This window comes from Peromyscus californicus, unplaced genomic scaffold (assembly GCF_007827085.1).
Source record: "Peromyscus californicus insignis strain IS unplaced genomic scaffold, ASM782708v3 Scaffold_7__1_contigs__length_154581171, whole genome shotgun sequence".
Classification (NCBI taxonomy): Eukaryota; Metazoa; Chordata; class Mammalia; order Rodentia; family Cricetidae; genus Peromyscus; species Peromyscus californicus.
The window spans coordinates 142,522,400-142,536,038 of NW_026294595.1; the positions used below are offsets into that span (position 1 = coordinate 142,522,400).

General features: G+C 51.6%; 1 protein-coding gene across 1 annotated transcript in view; it reads right to left on the reverse strand.

Annotated features, from left to right (window-relative positions):
* The window catches only part of Ube2v1 (ubiquitin conjugating enzyme E2 V1), a 28,445-nt gene extending 18,562 nt beyond the window's left edge, over positions 1 to 9,883 (reverse strand). Inside the window, exon 1 of the mRNA XM_052722761.1 lies at positions 9,458 to 9,883. Within this exon, the coding sequence (XP_052578721.1) occupies positions 9,458 to 9,479 (22 nt within the window). The 5' untranslated portion in view covers positions 9,480 to 9,883. The remainder of the gene's footprint in view (positions 1 to 9,457) is intronic.
* Positions 9,884 to 13,639: the final 3,756 nt, after the last annotated feature.

A 13,639-nucleotide genomic window follows, 5' to 3' on the forward strand; every position in this document is an offset into this window, starting at 1 on the left:
CACACATCTGTCTCACGCCATCTGAGCACACCTCCATGAACGTTCACAGTCTTCTCCAGCAGGCACTTGATTTGTGCTGACACGCCCTCAGCCCTACAAAACTCTAACAGATTTCTGAAAATGCATCCAGGAAACAGTCCAGAACCCTTAAAAGGGAGTCTAATTATTATTTTGGGGGGTGAGGACAGGGTAGCCCAGGCTGGCCTTGAGCCACCTGCCTCCACCCCCAAGTCCTAGCATTACAGGTGTGCCTACCATGCTTGGCTTGAGAATCTTAACAAAAGGCTATGTATGGATTTTAAATTAAGCAAACAAAACAAGCGTAAGAGCTATCAATCTTCCCACTGAAGAGGCCAGCAGCCATGCACCTTGACCTCCTGCCAGCCCTGCCCCCACACAGTACTTTCTCTTTCTGTTTGCTGCTTTGTCCTTTTCTATCTCACTCCATCTCTGCACCTTTCAGACAGAGCTGTGACTCATTCAACCCGCCCCTCCCCCAACTGGCCTGCTGTCTGGCACATGATGGTGCTCAATAAATGCCTCCTGGATGAATAGCAGAATCATCTGCTCATACTGGGAACTCCAAGTTGACCGAGACCAGAACACTGGGTAATGACATACAACTGAAGCAGCTGAGTGTCTTAATTTTATTGTGTGTGTGGCGGTCAGAGGACAACTTGTGGACACAATTTCCTCCCTTTTACGTGGGTTTCAAACTCATGTCTCCAGGTTTAGCCAGCAAATGCCTTTATCCACAGAGCCATCTTGCTGGCCCAATCTCAGTTTTGTCTTTCAATTACATTTTACTTATTTTGTGTGCACCATGATGCACCTGAGGGGTCAGAGGACAACCTTCAAGAGTTCTTTTTCTTCCACCATGCAGATCTTCAGGGTTAAATTCCAGTCACCAGACTCTGGCGGGAACCTTTATCCACGAGTCATCTCAGAGTTTTTATGTAAAGTTTGGTAGCTTTTAAAATTACTTCATTTTACATGCATATGTTATGTTTGGGTGTGCTGGTACCACAGCTGGCCCGTGGAGCTCAGAGGGTAGCACCCAGGAATCAGTTCTCTCTACCATGTGGTCCTGGGATTGACCATCCTCTGCAATCCTTTCCCAGCCCCCAGCCTAGCTTGTAGCTCTGGTTGGCTTGAAACTTACTATGTACACCAGGCTGGCTTTGAACTCAGGGTTTACCTGCTCCTGCTTCCCTAGTGCTGGAATTAAAAGCATATGCCACCACACCTGGCCCAGCTTTTAAAAATTTGTATTTTTTTTTTTTTGGTTTTTCGAGACAGGGTTTCTCTGTGTAGCTTTGCGCCTTTCCTGGATCTCGCTCTGTAGACCAGGCTGGCCTCGAACTCACAGAGATCCGCCTGCCTCTGCCTCCCGAGTGCTGGGATTAAAGGCGTGCGCCACCACCGCCCGGCTGTATTTGTTTTTTTGAGACAGGGTCTCTCTTATAGCCCTGGCTGTCCTGAACTTGCTATGTAGAGCAGGCTGGCTTCCAACTCAGATCCACCTGCCTGTGCCTCAGCAGCGCTGGAATTAAAGGTGTGCAACACCACAGACGGTTCCAACAGCCTTCCTCTGTTCAAAAAAAAAAAAAAAAAATCTAGGAATCCGAGGGAAACTTTTTTGGGGTGGTGGTGGTGGTGGTTGTTGAGGATTGAACCCAGGGTTTGGCACATGCCAGTCAGTGACTCTACTACTGAGCTATATTATCTCCAAATCTCATTTCACCCCCCCGCCCAGGGTTTCTCTGTGTAGCTTTGTGCCTTTCCTGGAACTCACTTGGTAGCCCAGGCTGGCCTCGAACTCACAGAGATCAGCCTGGCTCTGCCTCCCGAGTGCTGGGATTAAAGGCGTGCGCCACGACCGCCCGGCCTCATTTCACTTCTTTTGAGGCAGTATCTCACTAAAGTGTGCAAGCTGGCCTTGAACTGCCTCTATAACTGAAGCGACCCTTCAACTTCTGATCTTCCTGCCTTTGCCTCTCCAGTAGTTGGGTTGGTTTACTGGTCTGTGCCACTAGGCCTTGCTTATTCTTTTTTATATACTAAGGTGAACTGATTCCTCATCAAACTTCACAAGAGAAAAGGCTCTTTTCTGTGCTGGGCTTGAGCCCAGAGCCTCTCCAAGCACTGCACCCAGAGGATAATGCCCAACCCCTAGAGAGGGCTCCTCAGAGGAAAACTCATGAACATGTGTTACTGGTGTCCCAAGCCTTTAGAAACAGCACAGGAAGCTAATACAACTAGTGTTGTTCTGTCTACAAAGCACTGAAATCCATGTGGCCTAAGGGCACCTCAGTCCCAGAACCTCAGGGCATGAATTCAAACACAGAATGAGTTCAAAATCAGAAGTGTAGTTATGGCAAAAAGTGAAATCTAGGACTGGCAAACTGGCTCAGTGGGTCAACGCCCTTACTGCCAAGTCTGCCTCCCTGAGTTCTAGCCCTGGACCCCACAGAGCAGAAGAGTCAACCTATGCAAATTCTGACCTTCACCCCTGTGATGTGGCACATGTAACCACACAAAGTAAATGAATGTAGTAAAAAATAAAAACAAACAACAACTGAAATCCAGGTGCCAGCAATATGGCTCAGAGGGTGAATGCATTGTCACCAAGCCTGACCCCGAGTTCAGTCCCGGAAACTGACATGGTCGAAGAGAACCAACTACCACTAAGTTGTCCTCTGACCTCCAAAAGTATGCCACAACACATGCCACCCTCCGAAGAAGAGGAGGAGGAGGAGGAGGAAGACGACGACAACCAGAAAGATAGACAGACAGACGGACCGACCGACCTGCAGGTTGAAAAAGCATGAATGTTTGATAGTTTTACATGATGTCCTAGGGAAACACTGAACACAGTAATTCCAAAAATAGAAACATTAAATCTTGGGAAAAGGATTCTGGGGTGTGCGTATACTACCTGCAATCCCAGCCCTCAGGAAGCTGAAGCAAGGAGACTGGGAGGCTGCGAGCCGCCAGGGATACACAGCACAACCCCGTCTCTAAAGCAGACAGAATATTCAAAGGCTATGAGTTCAGAGTCCGGCACCATCCAAAGCCAGGTGTAGCAGCGTGTGCCTGTAATCCTAACACTTGGGGGTAGTGGCAGAGGCCCAGGAGTTTGTGGTCATCCTCTCCTTTACAAGTCAAGTTAGAGGTCAGTCTAAGATCATGAAACACAGCCTCAAAAACAAACTCACAAAAAACCCAGGTGAGTCAGGCAGATCGCTAGGAGTTTGAGGCCAGCCTGGTCTACACAGTGAGTTCAGGCCAGCCAAGGCAACACAGACGTGGTGGCACAAGTATTTGACCTCAGCACTTGAGAGGTGGAGGCAGTGATCTCTGAGTTTGAGGTCACCTAGAACTGCATAGTGAAACTGTCTAAAAAATAAAATCACTTTTTGGGAGCCTCATTCAGTGGCTCACATATGTAACTGCAGCACTAAAGAGGCTGAGGCAGGAGGATTGCCACAAGTTCCAGGCCAGCCTGAACTAAAGAGTAAGATTTTGCCGGGTGGTGGCGGTGGTGCAAGCCTTTAATCCTAGCACTCAGGAGGCAGAGGCAGGTGGATCTCTGTGAGTTCGAGGCCAGCCTGGTCTACAGAGTGAAGTCCACACAGAGAAACCGTCTCGAAGAAACACACACACACACACACACACACACACACACACACACACACACACGTGTAAGATTTTGCCTCAAAACTAATAAATAAATAAATAAAACTACAATACAAACACCTTTGGAGAACTGGGGACCACAAAGCTATGGTATGGTTCGGGCAGCCTGTGTGTCCTGCCCAGCAGAGAGGGACCCAGGCCGCAGGGTTTTTATTTTTGTTTTTAATTTAATTTAATTTTTTTGCTCTTCGAGACAAGGTTTCTCTGTGTAACAGCTCTGGATGTCCTGGAACTCACTTTGTAAACCAGGCTGGCTTTGAACTCAGAGCTCCAACCGTCTATGCCTCCCAAGTGCTGGGATTAAAGGTGTGAGCCATTACCACTCAGCTCAGGCCCTAGATCATGATGGTGGACTTCTGGGTCCTGAGAGACCAGCTGCTGGCTGGTTGAGGTGCCTGTTCAGGGAAGACAACAGCTTGTTAGGGCCAGCGTGTTGCTCTAGCCTCAGGAAGTGACAAAGCCTGGAAGGTGCCCTGGAAAGCTGTATCACTGAAACCGGACAGTGGGCAAATGACTTTTGTTCTGATAAACAGTCAGCCTGAAAGCTGGCCTGGGATGCCCTCCGGGAACTTCAGGATGAGAGCCTCTATGGGGTGGCCCAGCAATATGACAGGCCTGTAGACTGTTCTAGGCAGAGGTAAGAGGCTCTAGTGGAAGACTCCATGGCAGCCTGATGTTATTTTTTTAAAGATTTATTTACTTTGTTTTGCCTGCATGTATGTAAATGCACCACGTGTGTGCCTGGTGGCCTGAAGGCGTGGGATCTCCTGGAACTGGAGTCACGGGTGGTTGTGGGTGCCTGGAGCCCATCCTGGGTCCTCTGCAAGAGCAGCCAGTGCTCTTAACCCCTGAGCCAGCTCTTCAGCTACCATAATCTATCAATCTTTACAGCTTAGTGTGACAGGACAGAAGACTGCTGGTGGCTTAGTGACCAAGCCAAAGATCAGATTTTCTCTGATAGGGTAGAGGCCAAGAACGAGACAGAAATCCAGTTCAGGAAGGAGCCACTGAATTCCGTCCCTTCCTTCAGGGATAGCCCCGCTCCTCTGCATCACCCTGTCAGACACAGTTTCCCCTGCAAGCATCTGGTCAGAGAACTTATTACGACAGCCCACAGTATTTACCGAATAGCTGCTGTGTCACCCAGGCCTTGGTCTCCTCACCATCCCAGAAGGCATCTGCCTCAACAGGTTCATGAAGTGAAGAGACGTGCTCAAGCCAGTACCTGGCACCCAGTGAGCCCTCTAAGTGCAAGGTCAAGTCTTAGAGCCAGGCCTGCAGTGCACACCTGTAATACCAGGCCCAGGAAGGACCGACTGAGTCTGAGAGCAGTCTAAGCTACAAAGTGAGATCCTGCCTCAAAACCACCAAACAAAACAACAAAAAGACCCCAAGGGGCTGGAGAGATGGCTCAGAGGTTAAGAGCACTGGCTGCTCTTCCAGAGGTCCTGAGTTCAATTCCCAGCAACCACATGGTGGCTCACAACCCTGTAATGAGATCTGGTGCCCTCTTTTGGCCTGCAGTCATACATGCTGTATACATAATAAATAAATAAATCTTCAAAACAAAACAAACAAACAAACAAAACCCCCAAGCCCCCAGAAATCAAGCAGCCTGAAGGCTTGCACACAGATGAGGACAAGGACCTACTTACTCGATGTGTGACACACAGGTGTCCCCAGCTCAGCAGATGTGGATCACTCAGGGTAAGGTGCACAGAACAACTTCCTTAAAGGCAGACCTCATGGTGGTGCTCACCTTTAGTCCCACCACTGGGGAGGCAGAGGCAGGTGATCTCTGATTTGAGGGAGTTCCAGGATAGCTAGGGCTACATAATGAGAACCCTTCTGGGGAGGGGGGAATCACCTCACCTAACACGCCGCCGCTCTGGGCATTGCTGTGGCCTTTCTCGATTAAGCTGAGACTTGTATTTATTCCACTGTCATGACCTTCTGTAGAGTGTCAACTCGGGACAGAGAACAAGAGAGGGAAGGAGAAAGTGGAGGTAGAGGAAGGCTGATGGGGTTTGTCGTCCTTTTGATGTTAGGGACCAAACCGAAGGCTGTGCTAGGAAAGTATGCTACATGAGCTGAACTCTCAGCCCCTTAAGTTAGTGTGAAGGGGCAAAAGCTCCATGAAAACTCACTTGGCAATTCTCTTCTAAAGATCTGTTTTTTTCTGTTTATATGTATGTGTCTGTGTATGACACATGTGTGCAAGTGCTCATGGGCCAAAAGAGAGGTACCAGAGCCTGAGGCTAGAGTCAGAGGCAGTTGTGAGCAACCGGACGGGGGTGCTGAGAACAGGGCTCTGGACCTCTGGAGGAATAGCAAGTACTCTGAACCACTCTGCCAGCCCTCGTGTGGCAATTCTTGATACAGTGGTAGCTGGCAGCACATACCTGTGATCCCAACACTTGGGAGATGGAGGCAGAAGGATCGGGGTGTGTCAAAGTCATCCTCAACTCCACAATGGGTTGAGAACCAACCTGGGTTACATGAGAGCCTGTCTTAAAATGACAACACAAAATAACACAAAAAAGCAAAGAAACCCCACTTGGACTGGCTCACCAAGCAGGCCCCACTGTGGGGCAGGCCCATCAGGAAGCGGCTATCCTGAGGGCAGGCCATGGGGAGAAAAGGTACTTGGCTGTAAGGGATGGCTCACAGTGAGACCCATAGGAACTGGGGCTTCTCTCCCACCTCCAGCTGTCTGGGGACACCCTTGAATGGAAGGAAAGACTACAATCTCTACCGCCCAGATGGTGACATTTCTAGAAGCTGGATGTGTGCATGAGGCCACGCCCCTGCACGCATATTTACAGTGGCATCCTGCCAGGGCTTGTCACTCTGGCACTTGGTATCTGGTTAACTGGCAGGGCAGGACAGGGTAGCACAGCATGTGGGCTGCTGGATGAGAGGAAGAACCTGGCAGCCAAGGGCCACTGTGTGATATCCTGCAGTCCTGGAAACACAGGAGGGAAGGTGCCTGCCCCTGCAGACATCTTGAGTGGTTATAGTGTGAGCATCTCCACTCCTGAGACTTGTGCCAAGATCACAGCAGCAAACCATGTGGGAAGGTGCCAGCACAGTGCCCACAAACCTGAGCTCAATTCAACCCCTACAGGAACTCCAGGCTACACAGTGGTTCCCTGGCAACCAGGGCACGGATTAATGAAAAGGCTCAGTCTAAAGGTGGACTCAGGCCTGAACACACCTGAGGGGTGTAGGAGGAACAGAGTCTAAGTTTAACCAATTAAGGTCCCATTTCCACTCTTCACACTCCACAGGCTCTTGATGCCTTCCAAGGCGCAAGTGAGATCTCTTGAAGGCATTCATTCTTCAGCAAACACTGAATCATGCTTCATACCAGACACCTGTTCATTCATCTCTCTCCATCTCAACAAGGCCTTTACATTTCTTCCCGACACCTAGTTATTGGGGGAAGGGGCACCTAGGGAGGTCAGAGGGCAACTTGTGGAAGCTGGTTCTTTCCTCGAAAAATCTGGTTCCTGGGGATCAGACTCAAGGCCCAAGGCTCAGCAAGGATCCTTGACCTGCTGAACCAGCTCACTGGCCCCACTACAGGGCCACTGCCTTGACAGTTCTTCCCCACCACTAGTCTCAGTTCAAATGTTGCCCCAGAAGCCTGCCCCGACCTTTCCAGACCCCCTCATCACAGCACACAATTTTCTTCCCAGAACTTCCTGCTTTTGGAGTCACTTTATTTATAACCTGTATGGCCTTCTGTCTAGTTTGAATGAAACTCAAGGATAGTGGTGTGTCTATCTTGTTTGCTGTGCACAACAGGACACAACAGGCCCCAGTAGCCATCTGTGGACTAGAGGGAAGCTGGGGGAAGCCTCACGGGACCTCAAAGCCTTCCCTATGATATCTAACAACACTAGATGCTCTTGCTTCTTTCTGTGGTGCCACAGATGGAACCCAGGGCCTCCAACATGCTAGATCACACTCTACCACTGAGCCACACGCCAGCCCCAGCTCTCTTGGATTTCAGTCAACAGCAGCTGCTGCTGTTGGTATCTCCCCTCCCTGTACTTAGGAAGCACTGGCAGGTCTCAGAAGTTAGAAGCAGCTGTCAAACCGGATTGTGAGATGGTCTCAAGTAACGACAAGTTGAGCCAAGTGGCAGTGCCACCCCAATCCTGGCTGCCAGGTACTGCACTCCCAGGCCCGGCAGGGACACTGCTCTGAGAGATGCCCCTGCCCCGCCGCAGTCCAGCCTGACTCAGCCTTGGTCTTCCTGGAGTGCCCATGGCCATGTGTTGGTGAATGACTGACTCAGCAGCGCACAGTCTTCTCCAGGAGATCCCAGGCAGTGTGTGGTGGGTCACTGCAAGCAGAACCCCTCTACTTCGCATCCCTTCACCACCCTCTCCTAACACACACAAGGAGGGCTCCTTGGACTACAAGACCAATCCTGGAAAGATGACCCCCCTACAACCTCCCTCCAACCAACCCAACCCTAACTGTGCTGCTGGTGGAGCCTCACACAGCTCCAAGATGCCAATACCCAGGCTGGTGGCCCATCCTTACCCTTTGCCCACCTCCACTACCAGACTCCTGAAGGTGCAGCTTCTCATCAAAAAGGGGCACCCACTCTCTTCTGAATCATTCACTCGAACAGCCAGACTCTCCTGCCTCCCCAGACCCTGAGGATCCCCTTCATCAATGCCTACCCCACCTCTAGACCGCCAGAGCCCATACTCCAATAATCAAGTGTAAGTTGTCAGTGCTGAGGCAGACCCTTCAGGTTTCCCCTCAGGCCCATCGCAGGTGGTGCCACAGCAGGCTTCTCTTAGCCCACCAGAAACTGGCAGGGCTTCTCCCCTAAAAGCGCCACCGTTTCCCCCTCTTGCTAGTCCTTCTGTGTCATCCAAGAGTTCTCATTTGAGTGTTCCTCTCCCACCCATCCAGATAATGGGGGGGTTTCTGAATTGAACCCATATATTTCCCCCAATTATCCGAAGTGACCGCCTCCAGCAAACAGGCACTTCCTCCATCCGCCCGGTGCAGGAAGAGGAGGTTTTTCTTCTCTAAAAGAAACATCTGCGGGACTGCACCCCATGCCATTTTCCCCACCACAGGAGCCTTCCCACCGGTGACACGACCCTACAGACCCCTCGCAGGGCTCCCGAGGCACCTGCTCGTGCCCACCCCACATGCGCGCCCTCTGAAACCTAGCTGGGCAGACCCTGGTCTCCACAACGCAGGCCTGCTCCCGCTACGGACGCCCTGGCTCAGCCCGTGCAGATGCCCCGATTTCCCCGGGAAGCGACCACCATGAGCTCTCCCTCTCCTAGTCCCGACCCCAAACTGGCGCTGGGCCCTGGGGTGGCCTCGCCTGCGGCCCGCGAGGCTCCGTCTCCTCCCGTGCTCCCTAGGGTTGCGCCCGCGTCCCCCACCAGGCATCCCCGGCTCCCCGTCGCTCGGGCCGGCTCAGTGGGGCCTCACCCGGGCGTTCCCCGGCTCGCTCGGCCCCTCGGCCGGCCTCCCCCACCCCCAACCCCCGGAGGCGCCCGCGGAACCTCCGGCTTGGCCGCACCGCCCACGGCCCCGCTGCCCCCGCCCGGGCTTCCGGCCGCCGCCTGCTCGTCCCGGCCCGGGGCCGCGCCGCCAAAAGCAGCCGCAGGGAGAGCGCGGAGCCCCGTCCCGGCCACCACGGCCTCCGCTAGCCCCAGGCCCAGCCCAGCCAGCCCGCGCCGCATCCGCCAGCACGCCCGGCGCCTCCGCTCACCCGAGCCTGTGGTGGCTGCCATCTTGCGTCGCTGTCGCTCGAAGGCCGGCCCCTTCTTCACCCCCCCCTTTGAGCGTCCCGGGCGCTGGTGCGCAGGCGCAGGCGTAGGCGCAGACGCAGACGGTGCCGCTGACGCCCGCTCGGGGTCGCACGAGCCGGGCGGGAAGGGCTTCGCCCGGGTCTTCCGTGAGCAAGCACGAGGGCGGGGCAACCTGCGAGTCCCGCCCAGCCCGGGCGCGGGGGAGGTGTGCAGGTGCTCGGCGGCAGGGCCCGGGGTGAGCACGCTGAGCTGGAGAGCAAAGCCGGGGGAGGGCTGCGGAGCCCGGCGCCTTTCTTCGGCGGGTTCCCCTCTCGCTCCGTCCTCGCTCCGTCGCGAGCAGGTTATTATTAACGTGAAAATGAAGCCAGGAGATGCCCAATTCAGCTGTTAAGTAGCTGAGTCAGAATTGGAACCCAGGCCAGATGATCTTTGTTATGGGGTACCTGAAGAAAAAAAAAAAAACACCCGAGAGGCCTGGATAGGTCAGACTGTGGCCACTACAATCGTGTTTCCAGCGTCGCTGCTGCCACGGGGTCTGAGGCTTGAAAGGAGAGGGCGCTGCTAGGGAGTTGAACCTTCCTGAGGCATTCCTCATCCCTTTTTTTTTTTTTTTTTTTTTTTTAGGGGTTTTGTTTGTTTGATACAGGCTCTCAGGTAGCGCGGCTGCCTTCGAGCTCACTTTATAGAGGAGGATGACCTTGAATTTCTGATTCTACTGCTTCCACTTCCCCAATGCTTGGGTTGCAGGCCTGCGTTACAGCTGGTTTTAGAAGGGCTGGGGGTGGGACCCTGAACTTTGCTGTGCAAGCTCTACTGAGGGAGCCACATCCCTAGCCGCATCTTTTCACTCTTGCAATTAAGTGTTCATTCATTCAGATACTTATTATGCACCTGTTATGTAGAACTGCTAGGTGCTGGAGATGGTAACATCCCCAAAAGATGCAAGAGTCTGTTCTCCAGGGCTTACATTCTAGTTGGACAAAGAAGTAAACAATCATTTTCCCTATGAAGGGGCAGCAGAGAACAATTAGGAAAGGCCTCCTTTGTCGATCTCATTTCAACACAGACTTGAATATGCAAAGGTCTTAGCGACACGGATCTGCATACACTGTAAACACTGTAAACCCATCCCGAAGCTACCTTTACTGTGAAGTCCTAAGTGAATGTGGAAACCAAGGTTGAGAAAGGTGGAGCAGCCGGCTCCAGGTCGCACTGCTAAGCACCAGCAGAGGGACAAGGAAGCTGGAAACCCTCACCAGAAGGTCCCATTGGTCACCTGTTGGGTGTTTATTAAGCATCCCCACTGCATTCCCCCTTGAGGAAGTATGTGGTCAGCTCAGGATAATCATCCAGTGCAGAAGACAGACCTACGAACACCAGACTAAAAGGAGTCTGTTATAATTTCTCCAGAACACAGAGGGACCAGGTCTCTAGACAAACTGGGAAGGATCACTACACAATGTACAAGGCTCTGCTCCCAGGGTTGGGCCAACGCTTGCTGCTCAGCATGTCTGTGGCATCGTATTACGGAGGAGGCTTTCCCTCTGTCCCAATGCTGTACTTGGTTACTGAGATGTGTCTCCAGGTTTACATCCACTATACCACACCAGCCTCACTCTAGCCTTGACCTTACATATGCTGGACACATGCATCACCTCCCTAGTGTGGCATTGGTTCTTTGCAAGGCTGCTGGAGCTGGGCGGTGGTGGCACATGCCTTTAATCCCAGCACTTGGGAGGCAGAGCCAGGCGGATCTCTGTGAGTTCAAGGTCAGCCTGGTCTACAGAGCAAGATCCAGGACAGGCTCCAAAACTACACAGAGAAACCCTGTCTCGAAAAACCAAAAAAAAAAAAAAAGAAAGAAAAACAAAAACAAACAAACAAAACAACAATGACAAAGAAGGGGCTGCTGACCTCTCACGTGGTCTCCCTCTCTTCAGAGCCTTCTATCCCCCTCCTCTTGTTCCCACCAGAATCTCTGTCACTCCCCAGACTTCTCCAACTAGAGCCCTTTGGCTAAACTTTCAGAATGCCAAGTTTTCCAGCTACATGCCATGCAGTTTGCCTTGGCTTCACATACCACACGACACAAATCGGCCTTTGGAAGCACAGACAGACAGTATTTGCTCTGCACTTTGGGCCACTGAAAAGCAATTTAGCTCTTGAGGCTGACTCACTTCAGAAGTGAGAATCTTTGGGTATGAGTCTGCACTGTTTACCTTTTGGGGTGGCTTCTGCTAAGAGGTTTGTAAAGCTGGACATGGTACACCCCTGTAGTTCCAGCAGTAGGGAGGCTGAGGCAGGAGGATAGAGAGTTAGGGCCAGCTTGGGCTACATAGTTGAAATCCTGTCTCAAACAACAAGGAATACCCCAGAGGTCTGAAACACCTAGTGTCTGCTTCCCCGTTCTGAAAAGGGACGCAGAATCACCCTTCACGCTTTGATGAAACCCCTTGACCATGAGAGGATGAAGGCACACCAGGAAAGCTGGCATTCATTAAGCCATGTACAAATCCCAGGCACTCCTAAGAATAGTCCTATTTTAAAGACGAGGAAAGGGAGGCTGGAGAGATGGCTCAACCGTTACGAGTATTTGCTGCTCTTGCCGAGGACCCGGGTTCCATTCCCAGCACCTACACTGCAGCTCACAACTGTCAAACTCCGAGCCCTTTTCTGACCTCTTAGGCATCAGACATGCATGTGGTGCATATACATGCATGCATACAGGAAATATTCATGAGCAAAAAATTCTTTTAAAATAAGGGTTCAAAAGGAAGTTCCAGGCCAGTCCGCCAGGGCTACAGAAGGATCCTGTCTCAGAAAAGAGGAAAAGAAAGACGAGAAAACGGAGACTCAGAGCCAGTAGGTGAAGTGAAGCCCTTTATCCCCTACGCTCACAAATCCTCTGCCAGCAGACACATCTTGCAAGCAAAAGTGAGCATGCAAATTCCCACGAGAAGAATGACGCAAGAGGAAGAGGTTAAAATTCACGCCCCGGGGCATACTGGTTATTGTAGTTCAGCGATGGCCTGCTGGGAGTTGTAGTACTCAGGGCACACGTTCCCGCGGGAAGACTCCGCCCCTTTCCTGGCGTCACAGCGAGTCCCCAGAGAGGGATTCCTCCTGCCACTCACCCACGCTCAGTGCGTTTGAGCTCAGCTGATGGGCATGAGAGAATCCTGTTTATCGGATTGGTGGGAAGATTAAAGTTGTTAACTACCGAATTTAGACGAGTGCTCGACGCTAAGTGCTCTCCAAGTATTATTTAATCCTCAATGACCCTAGCAAAGAAGCTTCGCAAAGCAGCGCTTAATGTCTACATTTGTCAGATAAGGACACTTGAGGTAGGAGCAGTTAGTTTTTCCTGGGTCACACATCTAGGAGTGGAATCAGGTTTTGTACTTAATTTTAAAAAGTTTAATTTTATTTATGTATATGCATATATGTCTGTGCACCATTTGTGTGCCCAGTGCCTATGAAGGTTAGGAGAGGGTATCAGATTCCCTGGAACTGGAGTTACGGATGTTTGGGAATTGCCACATGGGTCCTGGGAACAGAACCTGGGCCCTCTGGAAGAGCAGCCAATGCTCTTAACCACTGAGCCATCTCTCCAGCCCCTCATGTTTATTAATTTATTGTGTGTGTGTCCATATGTGTGTGCAGGTGTGCAAAAGATCATCCCAACCCTGGAGCTCTCTGCAAGACTTCAGCAAGCCCCACTATCAGTCTCCTCCCCTGAGCAGTTGGGGCGGGATGAGGGGGGTGGGGTGTGAACCTTGTCGGTTTCAGGAAATTCTTGTGAATTGTTGAATGTCAGAACCTTAAAAATTGCATTTAAACCGGGCGGTGGTGGCGCACACCTTTAATCTGAGCACTTGGGAGGCAGAGGCAGGTGGATTTCAGTGAGTTAGAGGCCAGCCTGGTCTACAGAGTGAGATCCAGGACAGCAGCCAGTCAGGTGTGGTTGAGCACACCTTTAATCTCAGTGTGGGGAGGCAAAGGTAGGTGGGTCTCTGTGAGGCCAGCCTCATCTACATAGAGAGTTCCAGGACAGCCAGAGCTACATTAATAGACCTGTCTCAAAAAACAAAAAACAAAAGTTACTTTGAGTTCCCCAACCAAAAGAAAAAAAAAAAAAAAAG